Source organism: Pongo pygmaeus, chromosome 1 (genome assembly GCF_028885625.2).
Source record: "Pongo pygmaeus isolate AG05252 chromosome 1, NHGRI_mPonPyg2-v2.0_pri, whole genome shotgun sequence".
Lineage (NCBI taxonomy): Eukaryota > Metazoa > Chordata > Mammalia > Primates > Hominidae > Pongo > Pongo pygmaeus.
This window is the reverse complement of record NC_072373.2, coordinates 186,658,876-186,677,219: the sequence shown is the minus strand read 5'-3', so window position 1 is coordinate 186,677,219 and position 18,344 is coordinate 186,658,876. Positions and strand designations below refer to the sequence as shown.

The window sequence follows — 18,344 nt, the reverse complement described above, 5'->3', positions numbered from 1 at the left end:
CAGTGGAACTGAAAACTTATGTCTACACAAAAACCATACATGAATATTTATAGCAGCTTTATTCATAATTGCCAGTAACTGGAAGCATCAAGATGTCCTTTAGTATGTATATGGACAAACTGGCACATCTAGACAATGGACTACTATTCAGCACTAAAAAGAAATGTAGTCTGTTAAAAACAAAACAAAACAAAACAAAACAAAAAACACTACTAAGGGCTTTGAAATCAGGAAATATAAAAAGCGTATTTTATAAAACAGCCACAACCAACATCCAAGGGCTTTGAAATCAGAAAGCTCTATATTCAAATCTTCCTCCTGCCACTTCCTATTTGAATTTCTTTATTTCTTTGTTCATAAAATGGGAAGAATAATACCTATCATATAGGGCTCTTTAAGGATTAACAATAATGTAAATAAAAATAAAACAAAAACGAAACCCCAGGTACTGCTGAATAATTGTTAGTTACATTCCTCCACTCTCTATTATTTTGCTTCCCAAATATATCTTACAAATATTCTTCCTGTCTATATCCACTGTTACCCCTTCATCCAGGTCTCCTCATTTCTCTCTTGGACTAGTGCATGTCATTCATCTGCATAAAAATCCTTCAGTGGCTCCCCATCGCCTCATCAGCAAGTCCAGGCTCCTTGTCCTAGCAGCAAGACCATGCTGTGGTCTCACAGGCTTTGTTCTGTCAATACTAATATATTTGCAATTCCCAATATGTGCCAGGCTCTCTTTCTGCTTTGGACCCTTGCACATGTTGTATCCTCGGCTGAGAATGCCCTTCTACTTTCTCTCTTTTCTTGACAGTACCTCCTCAAGATACCCACCCTAATTACCGAGACCACTTTAAATTGTCTGCCTCCTCCATACCTTGTATATAACAGTGTTTGTACTTATATCCAAAGGTAATCTCTTATTTACTTACCTATTTGCTTACTGAAATTCAAGCTTTTTGAGAGTAGGAACCAAAATGGAAAACTTAGGTTCCTTAGTGCAGTGCTTCTGAAACATTTCCTCCGGAGGACCCTTAGTGGCAGAGGAGAGTGAGCATGTATTGCAAAGCAACTCACTGCAAGCATAAAAATTCCTTTTTTTTTTTTTTTTTTTTTGAGACAGGGTCTTGCTTTGTTGCCCAGGCTGGAGTTCAGTGGTGCAATCTCAGCTTACTGCAGCCTCAGCTCAAGCAATCCTCCCAACCTCAGCCTCCCCGGCCCAAGCAATCCTTACAACCTCAGCCTCCTGAGGAGCTGGGACTGTAGGCACATGCCACCATGCCCAGCTAATTAAAAAAAATTTTTTTAAATAGAGATAAGGTCTCCCTATGTTGCCCCTGGTCTCAGACTCCTGGGCTTTAGTGAATCTTCCCACCTTGACTTCCCAAAGCACTGGGATTACAGATGTGAGCCACCACACCTGGCCCCCCAAAAAAGAATCTTTCAGATCTTCCATTTTGCTTGTAAAAATTCTGCATTCTATACCATAGTATGTATGTGTTTTCTTAATACATTCTTCCTCATATCTTCAAGTACATGTATTGCTCCAGGAAGATGCACTGGTTTGTACTGTGGCTTTGAATAACTCCAGCCTCTATTACATAGCCCCCAAACTGTGACACCTGCTTTGAGAGCCTGGACTTAGTGGATTTAGGGACAATGTTATCTGGAAATCATGATAGTGACCTCTGTCTTACACTGGGGACCTATAGAAGAATTGAACAGAAGATTTGACTGTGATTTTCACTACACATTTTATGAGATATAGCCCTTCCACTGGGCTCACGTAAGTGCTAGGATGCTAGTTTATAACAAGTTCCTGCACATAGATGATGGAATTGTTTTAGTGGCCCTCCCTCTCTGTCCCCTGAAGTCTCTTGACCTCACTGCCCAATAGGCATACATTTATGGACAGCCATGTGAATGAGAAAGAAGAATCCAAATAAGAAAAATAAAGGAGCAGTTATTTTCCTTCTTAAATTATTGAAACTATGATAATAATTCAGATGAATCTAGAAGGAATAGTAAAAGCAGAAGTCAAACATTAAAACAGTAGGAACAGTGACTAATATTTGTATAACCTTTCAAAGGGCACTCTGACCCACATTGCTGTAGGTATTCATTGATCTTCCCATCAGCCCTATAAAATGTACATTACTATAGCTATTTTAAGAGTTAAGGAAACCAATTGTGTCTTACCTGAGTTTGCACACCTAGTAAGTAGAACTGGTGGCTTAAACTCCAATCTTCTTACCTTAAGCTGATTACACTTTACATCAAAGAAAGTAGGGGCTTTGGTAAGAACAGGAGAGAGTTTTGGAGTCAGTTTTCTCTTGTCAAAAATGAAAATAATACTTACTTTAGAGTAGGACTGCTCCAAAGGTAGACAGGGCCCTGGCCAAATATGTTTTGCAAGGCCTCTGCCTGTATAAACCAGTTGATGGGTCCCTGTATGGTATAATGACTTACTAAGGATTTAGAACAATGGGTAGAGAAGAGATACTTATGTATTTGTTATCCAATCAGTGCATATGAAAATTCCTTTTGCTACCCAGACACCACCAACTCTTTCTGTTAAGGTTCAGGAAACATCTCTTTGTGTTTTCTATTGTCAAATGTATCATTGCTGGAAAGTTTCATATCTCCTGCCACAAACAACAAGTATCTGTATTATTAGCACTCAATGCCATGGCTTTTTGGAAACTGTTTTGTGGAAACAGTGATCTTCTCCCTTTAGTTCTCCAGTACCATTCAGCTCATGCTGGATGCATCATTTCATGAGGCTGCACTATCCTTCTTGAGACCCGGGAGTATCTCAAAGATGGGACTGCTTTGTTGGTGATGAACACACACCAGTGTCAGAGAGTGCAGGGAAAGTGTGAATGGTAATTTGTTTTCTGGTCATATTAAATGTATCATTTGACATTTTATAGTGTAAACAGAACAATGCATCTTCCAACCATGGCTTCTCCTGGACTCCTTCAGCCCCACATGCCTGGGTCTAAGGGAGGTACTACTTTTTAGAGGATTGTTGTAAAGCTGAATTAGATCATTAGATCCGCTGTCTGCTGCCTGGTTTGTGCTCAGTGAATGTTACTTCTCTTGTGTTTTTCACTACCACCCAGAAAGAGGATGTGTTTTTATTTTTAAGGAAATAAAGTGTGGAAGCAAAATTGAATTGGAGAGTCACAGCAGATCTCTGGTGGAGTGCCTCCGTGAAAATTGTCTGTTGAAGCACTTAGAGAACTTAGTGGGGAGCATCCCTCGAGCTAAGATGAAGTAAATTACAAGGCTCTGGAGACAAATGTAATCTGGAGTTAATGTCAGCTCCAGAATCACTGATCAAATAGGAATGTGGCCTGGTTTGATGAAAAGGTATTGCAGTGCCTAGCAGCAAGAGCAGAAAGGCAGGGCCTCTGGAGCTGAGAAATACCACAAGTTTCAGATGGCTCAGATGAAGCAGTCCCTTTTTTCTTAAAGTGATAGAAGACATTTGACAGTGCTTCAGCATTTGTCATAGATGGCTGTACACGTATGATGATGGCAAAAGCTGTAGAGAAACCTGAGTCTACATTGGAAGCCACAAAGAGCAAAGAGTCGGTGATGTCTAGGGTAGAATGGATTGGCACAGCCCATATGTGGGTAGATGAAGAAACTGGTGACAATGCAAGCAAGACCCAGCAGACCTGGAGTAACAGGTCAGACAGGTGGCAGTCAGAGGGGATAGAAGTTGCCCTTAAGGAGAAACATTTCCATCTTGGGGCTTGAGACGATCTATGGCAGTAAAGGCTATTTCAAAAAAAAAATAAAGTGAAAATATGTAATGACAGAATAGGATTACTCAAGCTAGGCAAAGCTGCTTCTGCCGTTTCCCTCATCATGTCATTATCCCAGAAACAACTCTCTAGTACTTGGAGAAAGCCATCCTCATGAGGAAGATAGAAGATGGAACTGAACAATTCCCTCCTCTGTGGATGGAGCGAGCTCTGTGTGGAGAGGCTCATCTGCACGCTCATGCATGTCCCCCTAGCATGGTAACACTGGCTTTGATTAAGCTGCTGGGTTGTTAGGCAGTGTGCTAAGTGCTGCCTACATGGTCTTTTCTCATAAGGTATGCTTTAAACTAAATTAGCACATGAAACGAGGGAGCAGGCATGGTAGGGGCTGATCTAAGTCCAGTCCTCTCTGAGATGGTTCTAGAAACTAGACTGATGGTTACACAATGTCCATCACTGATCTGTAGAGTCCTCAGGAATAACTGTCAATGACCCTTCCCCAGTTTCCCTGGCCATCACCCCACTTCCCCCTTACACTTCCTGTTGATTAACCTTCCAAGGCAAGGTAACCAACTGGTTTCAGTCCAGCATTTTATTGGGTACTTGTATATTCTGTGCCATACATGCTTTGCTAAAATGATCATATTCTATGAGAGAAAGATATTTAAATGGACAATTACTCTTCAGTGTAATGGAGTGTAATGCTAGGCCTTAACTATGTCCTAGTCGTCATTGTATCATTAATCCCAGGCCAGTTAGTTAGCATGTACTGAGCACCAACGAGGGGCCAGGCACCGTACTCAGTGCCAGCCCTTCTTTCTCAGCATAACTCTTAACAAAAAAATTTTATAAAATAAGTACTAGTATAATCCCACTTTTAAAGATGTGCAAATTAAGGGCACAAAATTATTTAAAAGACGTGCCCCAAATCACACAGCTATTAAGAGAGCCAGGATAAAAATCCAACCAGAGTAACTCTATTGTCTCTCAATATTTGTTGCCTCTGGAAATGAGAGGCAGAAAGGGGAAGGCGATAGGAGAGTGGGGGAACAAGTGAGCAAGTGAAGATGAAGGTCTGCCCTAGGTAGCGCAGGTCCACAGGGGGATGGGTTCTACCTGAGAAGGGAAGTATCACGGAAAGTTTGCAAGGGAAGTGGTGCTTAGAAAATAGGCATCCCTGGCCAAGGTGGGCTAAGGGAGCAGAGCTAAGGCCAGCCCTTCCAGTTTTGTGTTAGATCCTTTCCCCCTCCGCCTTCTCACAGGCATTCTCCCCCAACCTGGCCAACATGGTGAAACCTTGTCTCTACTAAAAATACAAAAATCAGCCGGGCGTGGTGGCAGGTGCCTGTAACCTGAGCTTCTCAGGAGGCTGAGGGAGGAGAATCACCTGGACCTCGGCGGTGGAGGTTGCAGTGAGCCGAGATCGTGCCACCACACTCCAGCCTGGGCAACAGAGTGAGACCCCGTCTCAGAAAACAAACAAACAGACAACAAAAAGAAACATTCTCCCTACAACTGTCCTATCTCTACTGCATTATGAGTTTTTCTTTTATTCTAACCAGCTTGTAAACTTGGGAAAATATTTTCTAACCTCAAAAAACACTTTACCCTGCTTCCCCGCTCCGGCTATTGCCCCATTTCTTTGTTCCTTTGTAGCAGAACTCCTAAAAATAGTCTGTGTTTCGTGACTTCAGTTTGTCTCCTCCTGTTTTCTTTTAAACCCAGTGAAAAGAATTTCACCTCCACTTTCCAGTGGAATGGCTATTGTCGAGGTCGGTGATGACCTCCCTGTTGCCGAATCGAGCATTTAGTCCTGTGGCTACACCTTACTGGACCTCCACAGTGTGTGATGCAGTTGGTCTCTGTGTCCTTCCTAAGACACTTTGTTGACCGCAGCCTCACACTCTCCTGCTCTTTCAGCCTCTTGCAATGCTACTCCTCATCTCCCAAATGCTGATGCTTCAGAAACACTTCAGCCAGAGCACCCTCCCACTAGATATCATGTGGTGACTCTCCCTGTGATTGGATCTGAACCCGAGCCAGGCGCTTATGGCAGCCATGCTTCTCACACAGCATGTGTGTCCCCTCCAAATGTGCTCCCTCACCACATCCTCATGCGATTCTTGGAATTACGTGGTTTCCACTGCACATGGGGAAGTTGAAAATCAGATTTTCCATCACTTTCTTGTCAGTGTCCTCTGTGACAGTTTCTCAGATCGGATGCTTTTTCCATTTATGACCCATTGCTTGGCCTGATTCCTTAAACTCGGTCCTCCTGAGTGAAGCAGGAGAGTGGAAGCGTCTGGTTCCTTCTTTGGGGCTCCAGCCTGTCCATCTGGATTTCCTCTTGTGAGTGCAGTGGTGACACTCTTCACCCCAGGGGCTTGGTAGTCACGTTTGCAGGACAATGGGTGCTCTTACTGGGTTTAATGCTAAATCTCCCAAAATGAAAGGCCAGCTGCACAGTAGGAGAAGAACAAGGGCTGAGTGATTTGATCAGACATCTGTGGGGGCCTGCTGGCATTTGGAGTGTGAGTGCCTTAGAGAGACTAACTATTCTGGCCCCAGGGAGTTGGCGACCGTTAATCTTGGTGGTTTTGACCGCTAACTGCCCCAGAGGTCCCAGCCTGCTGGATGACTCAGAATCCCCAACACTCCCCCTATTCTTCTCTCACTGGGATAGTCAGGAGGCCATTTCTAAGGCATTTTAATTTGGTAATAACTTGACATGACCCACTGTACCCAGAGTTGTACGTTTTAGGAGTTACTGTCGCTTTCTAAATGAGGGGTTGATTTGGAGCCCATCATCCTTGATATTGGACTGCCTTGCACTGCCATGGAGAGAGCAGTGTCTCCTGCCTTGTCTGCTGGGCTCCAGCTCCCTCTCCATTGTAGATGATGTGATCCTGTGCCCCCTGGACTGTCCCACAGCCCTTATTCTTTAAGCACCTTGACAAAAGTTGATGGGGTAAACTAGAGAGAAAAGAAGTGGCCAAAGGTCTGTCTGTTGTTCATTTATTTCTGCACTGCACTGTGTTAAGAAGGGCACCTGCTGTCCATCTTTCTGCTGTTTATGAAACTTTCTGGAATTCAGAAAGACCACAGGAACTCACAGCACAAGGCAGGCAAGCAGATGGTGGGGATTGGGAGACAGGACATGAAGAGACTCAAAATGCCTCACTGCCGCAGACCAAAGCTGAGTGAGGCCTTCTGGACTGTCTTCTCCACCCCGTCTCTGACTGCGTTGACCACTCCTGTGCTGTCCTGTGCCTTCCTCCATGACCGTGTTGGTGGCAGTGCCCTGTTAAGAGTTCCTGCACTAGTGTTAGAGACCTTGGGTTCTAATCCAGTGTCTACCACTTGTATGATCTTGGATTAGTCTCTTCATCTTTCTAGGCCTTGTGTGTAAATTAATTCATAGCACCAACTCACAGAGTTGTTGAGAGAGCTAATTGAAAACATCTAGAACGTTTTTGTCACTGTGCCTAGTCAAAAAGCTTCTAGTCAGTTCCGTAATTGCACTGAGGTTTATATTTCATTTCAGAAATACAGTTGTTTACATAAGAAAATATTGTTTTTCTCTTGTTAGAATTTTGGCTTTCTTTTGCCTACCAAATAAAGTCCCAACTCCTTAGCTTGTCACTCAGCCTTCAGGTTTGCATTTCAGGCTTTGAATTTCCTTGGTGGGGGATGCTTGAAAATGTAGATTTCTAAAAGAAATTGTGCATTGATCAGATGAGTTTGTCTCTGTTCAATGAGCAGTTACTCTGTATAAGGCTCTGGGCTAGGCCCGAGGGGTCTATGGTGAATCAGACATGACACACACTAGGCAGTGGCATCATCATTTCTGGTACCACCACCCCACACCCACCCAGTCCAGACCCTGCAGAAGGCAGCCTGGAGGGTAGGCTTGCCACAGGGCCCCAGCACAGTAGAGCAGCTGGGCACCAGGGTGTTGGCAGCAGGCCCAAGGGTGGGGGCGGAGGAGGTGGGGACTCAGAACTGGCAACCAGCCAGGGCTCACTCAGGTGCCCCAGCATGCAGGGCCTCCAGCCCCGGCAGTCATGGAACCCGTTCACTGACTATATCCTGTTCTTTGGCTGTGATCTTCTCTAGATTGCGTAGTGCGGAGATTTTGGTGGCAGGGCAGTGACTCCAGACCCACATTGAACACATAAGACGTTGAAACCCAAAGATGTGATTTGGCATGATTATGGTCACACAGCAACAAGCCAGGATTAGAACACAAGTCTTCTGAAAAATATGCAGCAGTCTCAGCCTTGTGGGTTCCTGAGATTGCCTTGTCTGCAGTGAGACTGTCAGGGTCATTTTGTTCCTTAAGAAAGTTTTAGGGGTCTTCTCTGTGCCCATTTATGCAAGGCACTGGAGAGGGTAGGCAGGGTTAAATCAGACTCTGACCTTAGAAATTTACAGTGTGTCAAGGGAGACATACTACCAAAAATTACAATACAGAATAGCAAGTGCTGGGGGTAAGTATATGATGTGAGGGGAAGGGGGAGTGACTATACAAGCACAGAGGAGGCACTTAGCCCAATCCGAGGGTCAGGGAATCACTCCCAGTGAAGATGATATTTAAGCTTAATCATGAAGGACCAATAGTTATTAGCCAGGTGAAGAAGGACAAGGAATAACATTCCAGGCAGAGAGACCAGGAAAGCATCCTCAACTAAAAGTCTAATGGTTACGTCAGTAGCCCCAATGACATAATTTATCGTGTCTATATTCAGTCACTGTTAGGGACAGTTCCCACTACTGGGGAATGGTTCCCACTGGGTGGATCATAGCCTGAGTGGAGAGAATAAAAGCAGATGAGGCTGGCCATGTAGGAACATACAAGGAAGGTGGAAAGGCCAGGGGCTCTGACTATCAAAGCCTGAGTAGCTGTATCCTGTGAGCTCCAAGCACCACTCCCTGGGATATTGAAGCCTTGATAGAGCTCCTCATTTCCTTGGTATCAGGCTTCCTGCAAAGAATCTATGAGTTTGAGCTGGGCACAGTGGCTCAATGTCTGTAATCCCAATACTTTGGGAGGCCAAGGTGAGAGGATTGCTTGAACTCAGGAATTTAAGACCTGCCTGGGCAACACAATGAAACCCTGTCTCTTAAAAAGAAATCTGTGAGAATCCAGTTAAGTTCCTTTTACAGATACCATCCAGGGGCCTGACTTATTTATCTATCTATTCCTTTAGGGTTTGGGAATTTGTTTTGTTTTTACCCTTAAAGCCTTAACGTGGAAAAGTGCCTGAAGTGCTGATTGTAGAGAATGAAGCTTCATTCAAGGTTTAAACACCTTGTCGCAGCTACTCGGGAGGCTGAGGCAGGAGAATGGCGTGAACCCGGGAGGCGGAGCTTGCAGTGAGCCGAGATTGCGCCACTGCACTCCAGCCTGGGCGAAAGAGCAAGACTCCGTCTCAAAAAAAAAAAAAAAAAAAGGTTTAAACACCTATAGCTCCTTATGAATTAATAACCCACTCAGTGTTCAGTGCCTGGCAAGCTGTAACTTTCCTTCTCTTCCCATAGGCCTGCTGAATTAGCCACCAAGTACGCAAACTTTTCAGAGGGAGCTTGCAAGCCTGGCTATGCTTCAGCCTTGATGACGGCCATATTTCCCCGGTAAGTGCTCCTGTTTCCCTCCACTGCCTAGACAGCCTGGTCTGGGGTCCAAGAGCCAGAAACTCTGCGTCTCACAGCCAGTCATGTTCTCCTATGCTCTGGAAACCATGGGTTCCTGGAAAGGACTCTGCCTTTAAGTTGGTTCCTACTCCAGTCCTACTCCATGCCCTTGCTTTGCCTTACTCTCATCCTGCCTCTGGAGCTTGCACCTTGTGGCACAGCTTGTTTCTGCAGAAGGATAACCTACATGGTTGCCGCATGCAAGCCAGGTATCCAGAGGCAGCCAGTGAAGGCTGCCAAGCACAGAAGCTCCTAGACCTAGTATCAGTGACCAAACAAACTTTTTTGGAAGCTGGGACCAACTAGCTGGCTTCAGGGAAGCATATCCAAATAAAGCAGGGAACAAAGAGAAATTTTTGAGGCTGTCTTGAGTTTTAGCACTTTCCTTCTCTGTCCATTTTGCATTCTGGAGCTGCTGACTTCTTTGGCACCTGAAAGAATCTGTGCATAACTCAGGGAGTTCCTTTTACCAAATGCTGCTAAGGGATCTTGCTTACCGATCTACCTTCTCCTTTTTGGTTTTCTTTTCTGAAGCCTTGGTGTGGAAAAGGAGCTGAAGTACTGAGATTGTCTTTGGAGTGCAGTGAGACTGTCAGGGTCATTTTGTTTCTTCTGATTTGGAGGGGCTGGAGGAAAGGCTGCCTAGGATTGTCTGGGCACTTAGACCACCAGAGGAGTGCTAGGGGTGGGCTCTGCTCACTGAGGGAAGGACTTGCCTCCCATCCCTTAGAAGGCTGAGGTTAGGACACACAATGTGCTTGCAAAGGAATGCTGAGAAACAGCTGGCCCCAAAGTAACTCCAGGATATTTGGTTTTTATGCTCCCTTTCTTTTCTAACGTGAGCAGTCTCAGCTTAGCTCCTTGTGTAAAGCAAGGGCTATGCTGGCTGAGTATCCGATGCTCAGATAGAGATCTCTTTGTCCAGGGTCTGCCTTCTGAATTGATTCCAAATATTTTGCTTCCTCCAGCTATTTATTGAGTGCCCCTGTGTCTGGCTTTGTGTTCTGTATTCTTAACACAGGTTTTTGCAAGCCTGTATGACTCAGTCCCTTGGCCCAGACACCTGTGAGTTTTCCTTTACCAATATATAGGTTTCTTTTACTTTTTCTAATTGAAAGTAATACAGGCATGTGGAAACAAAACAAAACAAAAAAACCTCAAACAGTACAAAAGGGTATATACTGCCACTCCAGACCCCTTCCCCAGAGACAGCCAATATTACCAAAAGTGGGAACATACTGTATTTAATATTCTGTACTGTGTATTAGGCCGTTCTTGCATGTCTATGAAAAAATATCTGAGACTGGGTAAATTGTAAAGAAAAGAGGTTTAATTGGCTTATGGTTCATCAGGCTTTACAGGAAGTATGGTGCTGGCATCTGCTTCACTTCTAGGAAGGCCTCAGGAAACTTAAAATCATGCCAGAAAGCAAAGGGGGAGCAGGCACGTCATATGGCAAAAGCAGGAGCAAGTGAGTGAAAGAGAGAGAAAGAGAGGAAGTGCTACAACTTTTAAACAACCAGATCTCACAAGAATTCACTCATTATCACAAGAACAGCACCAGGAGGATGGTGCTAAGTCATTCATGAGAAACCACCGCCATGATCCAGTCACCTACCACCAGGCCCCACTGGAGATTACATTTTTTTGCCTTCCTTTTTTTTTTTTTTTTTTTTTTTTTTTTTTGAGACAGGGTCTTGCTGTGTTACCCAGGCTGGAGTGCAGTGGTGCGATCTTGGCTCGCTGCAGCCTTGACCTCCGGGCTCAAGCAATTAGCCACCTCAGCCTCCCAAGTAGTTGGGACTCCAGGCGCATGCAACCACACGTGGCTAATTTTTATATTTCTGGTAGAGGTGGGGTTTTGCCATGTTGCCCAGGCTGGTCTCAAATTCCTGGGCTCAAGCGATCCGCCCACCTTGGCCTCCTGAAGTGCTGGGATTACAGGTTTGAGCCACTGAGCCTGGCTGGCGATTACCTTTCAACATCAGATTTGGGCAGGGACAAATATTCAAACTGTATCATTCTGTCCCTGGCCCCCACAAATCTTATGTCCTTCTCACATTTCAACAGATAGTCATCCCTTCTCAATAGTCCCTGCAAAATCTTAACTCATTCTAGCATTAACTCAAAAGTCCTACTGTGGTCCTGTGATCTCGCCCTGCCTCCACTTGCCTTGTGATATTCTATTACCCTGTTAAGTACCTGATGTCTGTCACCCACACCTATTTGCACACTCCCTCCCTTTTTGAAAATCCCTAATAAAAACTTGCTGGTTTTTGTGGCTTGTGGGGCATCACGGATCTTACATGTGATGTCTCCCCCGGACACCCAGCTTTAAAATTTCTCTCTTTTGTACTCTGTCCCTTTATTTCTCAAGCCGGCCGACGCTTAGGAAAAATAGAAAAGAACCTACATGATTATCGGGGCAGGTCCCCCGATACTAAGTCCCAAATCTAAATTCTTATCTGGAAATGAGTTCCTTTCGCCTATGAGACTGTAAAATCAAAACAAGTTGCTTACTTCCGAGATGCAATGGGGGTATAGGCATTGGGTAAACATCCCATTCCATAAAGGGGTAATCAGCCATAAGAAAGGGACTATAATACGCCCCATGCAAGTTTGAAACCCAGCAAGGCAGTCATTAAATCTTAAAGCTCCAAAATTATCTCCTTTGACTCCATGCCCCACATTCAGGGCACGCTGGTGCAAGAAGTGGGCTCCCAAGATCTTGGGCAGCTCCGGCCCTGTGGCTTTGCAGGGTGCAGCCCCTGTGGCTGCTCTCATGGGCTGGCGTTGAGTGCCTGAGGCTTTTTCAGGTGCAGGGTGTAAACTGCTGGTGGATCTACCATTCTGGGGACTAGAGGATGGTGGCCCCCTTCTCACAGCTCCACAAGGCAGTGTCCCAGTGGGGACCCTGTGTGAAGGCTCCAATCCCATGTTTCCCCTCCACACTGCCCTAGTAGAGGTTCTCTGTGAGGGCTCCACTCCTGCAGCAGGCTTTTGCTTGGGCAGCCTAGCTTTTCCATACATCCTCTGAAATCTAAGTGGAAGCATCCAAGAATCCTCCATTCTTGCACTCTGTGCACTCTTAATACCACGTGGAAGCTGTCAAAGTTTACAGCTTGCATTCTTCAGAGTGGCAGCCTGAGCTGTACCTTGCCCTTTTTGAGACATGGATAGAGCTGGAGCAGCCAGAATGTGGGGAGCAGTGTCCTGAGGTTGCATAGGGGTGAGGCCCTGGGCCTGACCCATGAAACCATTTTTGTCTCCTGGGCCTCAGGAGCCTATGATGGCAGGGGCTACCTCAATAATCTCTAAAATGCCTTTGAGGCTTTTTCCCTGTTGTCTTAGATATTAGCATTTGGCTCTTTTTTAGTTATGTGAATATCTCTAGCAAGTGGTTACTCCACAGCCTGCTTGAATTCCTCTTCTGAAAAAGCTTTTTCTTTCTTTGCCATGTGGCTTGGCTGCAAATTTTCCCAATTTTTATGCTCTGTTTCCCTTTTAAATATAAATTCCAACTTTAAGTCATTTACTTGCACCCATATCTGAGTGTAAGCTGTTAGGAGCAGCCAGTCATATCTTGAATGCTTTGCTGCTTAGAAATTTCTTCTGCCAGATATGCAATCATCACTCTCAAGTTCAAACTTCCACAGATTCCTTGGGAAAGGGCACAATGCAACCAAGCTCTTTGCTAAGGCATAACATGTTATGACCTTTGCTCCATTTCCCAATGAGTTCCTCATTTCAATCTGAGACCTTGTTGGCCTAGATTTCATTGTCCATATCCCTATCAACATTTTGGTTACAACCATTTAACCAGTCTCTAAGAAGTTCCAAACTTGCCCTCATCTTCCTGTCTTCTTCTGAGCCCTCCAAACTCTTCTAACCTCTGTCCATTACCTGGTTCCGAAGTCACTTCCACATTTTCAGATATCTTTCTAACAATACCCTACTCCTGGTACCAATTTTATGTATTAGGCCATTCTTGCATTGCTACAAAAAGATATCTGAGCTCTCCATTTGCCTTCTGCCATGATTGTAAGCTTTCTGATGCCTCCCTAAAAGGTAAGCAGATGCCAGCACCACACTTCCTGCAGAACTGTGAGCCAATTAAACCTCTTTTCTTTATAATTTACCCAGTCTCAGATATTTTTTTAGAGGCCAGGTGCAGTGGCTCACACCTGTAATCCCAGCACTTTGGGAGGATGAGGCGGGCGGATCACGAGGTCAGGGGATCAAGACCATCCTGGCTGACACAGTGAAACCCCGTCTCTACTAAAAATACAAAAAATTAGCTGGGTGTGGTGGTGTGCACCTATAGTCCCATCTACTTGGGAGGCTGAGGCAGGAGAATCGCTTTAACCTGGGAGGCGGAGGTTATAATGAGCCGAGATCACACCACTGCACTCTAGACAAAGCAAGACTCCATCTCAAAAAAAAAAAAAAGAGTTTATGTTCACTTTTTGCACATGGATGTTCAGTTGTTCCAGAACCATTTGTTAAAGACTCTGCTTTCTCCATTGAATTACCTTTGGCATGTTTATTGAAAATCAGTTGAACATATAGGTGTAGGTCTCCTTCTGGACTCCCTAGTCTGTTCTGTTGATTTATGACTTTGTGCCAGTACCATTCATACATGGACAGTCTTGTCGTCTGTTACTAAAGACAGTTTTATTTCTTCCTTTTTCATCTGCATGTCTAATTCCTTTTTCTTGCCTTACTGTATTGGCTAGACTGTTCAGTGCAGTATTAAATAGGTGAGGTGAGAGTGAACAGCCTTGCCTGTTTGCAGTCTTAGGAGGAAAACATCTAGTCTTTCACCATTATGGTGTTAGCTGTAGGTTTTTCATCGATACCGTTTTTTAGGTAGAGGAAGTTCTCTTCTGTTCCTAGTTTCTTGAGAGTGTTTATCATGAATAGATGTTGAATTTTGTCAAATGCTTTTTCTACATATTTTGAGAAGATCATATACCTTTTCTTTTTTAGTCTATTAATATGATGAATTATGTTGATTGATTTTTTTCTCATTAATTGATTTTTGAATGTTGAACCAATCTTTCATTTGTGGGATAAACTTCATTTGGTCTTTTGGTCTTGGTGTATTGTTCTTTTTACGCATTGCTGTATTCAATTTGCTAAAATTTTTCAAGGATTTTTGTGTCTTTGGTCATGAAAGATACTGGTCTGTAGTTTTCTTGCGATGTGTTTGGTTTTGGTAATATAGTAATGTTGGCTTCAGAATAAGCGGGAAAATATTTCTTCATCTTTCTACAAATTTTGTGTACAGTTGGTAATATTTTTCATGAAATGTTTGGTAGAATTCACCAGCAAAATCTAGGCCTGTCTGAAGAAAAGACAGTTTTTTTATCTCTATTCTCATGCGCCACTGAACACACTTCTGACACCAGATGTGTGGCAGTTTTTCTCACACATCAAGCAGTTCTTCAGCAGACACTAATGGGTGTCCTGTAATTCAATTCAGTTCGGACATTATCCACCTGGAGATGGCATCAGATCCCACAGGTTGACGGCTGAACAAGACTGTACCTCACTTCAGATGCTAATCACAAGTGGTAGGTTGTTACCTATACATCTCACCAACCAGCTATAAATTGTGAATTCCAAGACCACCCCCTCTTGGGTTTGATCTGTTTGCTAGAGCAGCTCACAGAATTCAGGGAAACTTATGTTTATCCATTTATTATAAAGGATATCACAAAGGATACAGATGAACAGCCAGATGGAAGAGATGCATAGGGCATGGCGTGTGGTAAGGGGTTCACAAGTCTGAAAGCTCTCTGAACCTTGTCCTTTTGGGTTTTTATGGAGGCTTCTATAAACCCTGTGGAGGATTACATAGGCATGATTCATTGCATCATTGACCACTGGTGATCAAATCAACCTTCAGCCCTTTTCCCATCCCCAGAGGTCAGAGGGCGAGACTGAAAGTTCCAGCCCTCTAATTGCATAGTTGGTTCCCCTGCCAACCAGCATCAACATAAGGCTATCCAGAAGCCACCTCATGAGAACAAAAGATATTCCTGTCACCCAGGAAATTTGAAGGAATTTAGCAGCTCTCTGTCAGATGTGCTTTTATCAGTCAGGAAATTACAAAAGTCTTAAGAGCTCTGGGTCAGAAACTAGGGTCAAAGACTAGACTAGCTATTGGTGGCCGGGCACAGTGGCTTACACTTGTAATCCCAGCATTTTGGGAGGCCGAGGAGGGCAGATCACAAGGTCAGGAGATCAAGACCATTCTGGCTAACACGGTAAAACCCCGTCTCTACTAAAAATAAAAAAAAAAATTAGCCAGGTGTGGTGGTGGGCCCTATGGTGGCGGGAGCCTGTAGTCCCAGCTACTCCGGAGGCTGAGGCAGGAGAATGGCGTGAACCCGGGAGGCGGAGCTTGCAGTGAGCCTAGATTGCGCCACTGCACTCCAGCCTGGGTGACAGAGCGAGACTCCATCAAAAAAAAAAAAAAAAAAAAAAAAGAAGACTAGATATTAGAACAAAAGATTCTCTTAGTGCCCCTATCTGTAAGGATTTTTAGGAGCTTTATATAGGGACCAGGAGCAAAGACCAATGTTTGAATTTTTTATTATTTCATAGCCTGCACAGTCTTTGTAGGAAGGCTTTTGTTGTTGTTTTTGGTTTCTTTTTGTGACAGAGTTTCTGTCACTTAGGCTGGAGTACAGTGGCGCAATCTCAGCTCACTGCAACCTCTGCCTCCTGGGTTCAAGCAATTCTTGTGCCTCAGCCTCCTGAGTAGCTGTGATTATAGGTGTGCACCACCACGTCCAGCAAATTTTTGTATTTTTAATAGAGTTGGGGTTTCGCCATGTTTGCCAGGCTGGTCTCGAACTCCTGGCCTCCAGTGATCCACTGGCCTCAGCTTCCCAAAGTGCTGGAATTACAGACGTGAGCCACCGTGACTAGCCAGGGAAGTTTTTTTTTATTATTATTATTACAAATTAAATTTCTTTAATTCCAGAGTTATTCAGGTTTTTCTGTTTCTTCTTTAGTAGCATGTCTTTCAAGGAAGTTTTGCCTTTCTTCTAAGTTGTTGAATTTATTAGCATAAAATTGTGTATAATATTCCCTTATTATTATTTTAATGTCTAGGATAGAGACAGTCCTCTCTTTCATGCCTGATATTAGTAATTTGCATTTTTTCTCTCTTTTTCTTAATTCATCTGGATTGAGGTTTATCATTTTTTGTTGATCCTCTCAAATAACTAGCTTTTAGTTCCATTGGTTCTTGTCTATTGATATTTTTTCCACTATATCATTGATTTCTGTGCCTATCTTCATTTTTTTATTTTTTCACTTTTCTCTAGTTGGACTTTATTATTTGTTTTTTTCTTAGGCCAGAAGGTTAGATCATTGATTTTATTTATTTCTAATATAAACATTGTAATGGTATAAATTTCACTCTATATATTGCATTGACTACATCTCACAAATTTTGATATGTCATATTTTTATCTTTGTTGAGTTAAAAATATTATCTAACTTTACTTGTGATTTCTACTTCGACCTATTAGTTCTTTTGAAGTATTTTTGCTTAATTTCCTAATATTTGTGGGTGTTCCAGATATCTTTGTGTTATAGATTTCTGATTTATTTTTTCTGTGATCCAAATATACATTATATGATTTTAATACTTTTAAATTGATTAAAATCTGAGTTATGGGACAAAATATGGTCGATTTTGGTGAATATTCTGTGTGTGCTTGAAAAGAAAATACTTCTCTTTTTCGGTATTCTATAAATGGCAATTAGCTTAGGTTGGTTTATGGTATGTGTCTAGTTTCCTATATCCTTACTGATTTTCTGTACACTTTTTCTAACAATTACTGACAGAGGGGTAATGAAGTCTTCATTTATCAGTTTTTATTTCATTTGTTTTGAAGCTGTGTCATTTGGTGTGTACACACTTAGGATTGTTGTATCCCATTTCTAATAGATTCCTTCATTATTTTGAAATGTCCCTTTTTGTTATTGATAGTCAAATAATTATTGTTCCAAAATCTTCCTTGTCTGATATTAATAAACCATTCTGGCCTTTATAAAAATAAGCTGTATCATGGTGTATGTTTTCCATCCTTTTATTTGGTTGGTGCAGAAGTAATTGGGGTTTTTGCAATTACTTTTGTTTGTGGGAAGGAGCATGTTTATATTTGCCCTTGAGCTGTCCCAGGGGTGGTTGGGGAGCAGCCTGTCTTTTTAACGTATTTGTGTCAGGCAGTCCTCCCACCTCAGCCTCTCAAGTAGCTGGGACCACAAACACATGTCACCATACCCAGCTAATTTTTGTATTTTTTGTAGAGACAAGGCTTTGCCATGTTGCCGAGGCTGGTCTCAAATTCCTGTGCTCAAGCAATCTGCCTGCCTCAGCCTCCCAAAGTGCTGGGATTACAGGCATGAGCCACCATGCTGCCCAGCTTATTTATTTTTGTTTGAAATAGTCAATTATTTAAAATAATTTAAAAATGAGAGTGGAAGGCAACCTACAGAATGGGAGAAAATATTTGCAAATCATATACCTGATAAGAGGTTAGTGTTGTCCAGAAAATATAGAGAACTTCTAATACTCAACAACAACAACAAAACTGATTAAAAACAGGTGGAGAACTTGAATAGTCACTTCTCCAAAGAAGATATGCAAATGGCCAAAAAGCACATAAAAATGTGCTCAATGTTACTAATCACTAGGGAAATGCAAGTCAAAACCACAGTAAGATTCCACCTCACATCCATTAGGATACTATGGCTATTATCCCAAAACCAGAAAATAACAAGTGTTGACAAGCATGTAGAGAAATTAGAATCCTTGTGCACTCTTTGCGGGAATGTAAAATGTACAAC

The 18,344-nt window shown here is 43.2% G+C and overlaps 1 protein-coding gene across 23 annotated transcripts in view; it reads left to right on the top strand.

The window, feature by feature from the left end:
* Positions 1–18,344, top strand: part of ST3GAL3 (ST3 beta-galactoside alpha-2,3-sialyltransferase 3) — a 228,089-nt gene that overhangs the window by 122,152 nt on the left and 87,593 nt on the right. For all 23 annotated transcript variants that reach the window (XM_054491277.2, XM_063656901.1, XM_054491298.2 and 20 more), the window contains one exon: positions 9,321–9,413. In XM_054491277.2, the coding sequence (XP_054347252.1) occupies positions 9,321–9,413 (93 nt within the window). The remainder of the gene's footprint in view (positions 1–9,320; positions 9,414–18,344) is intronic.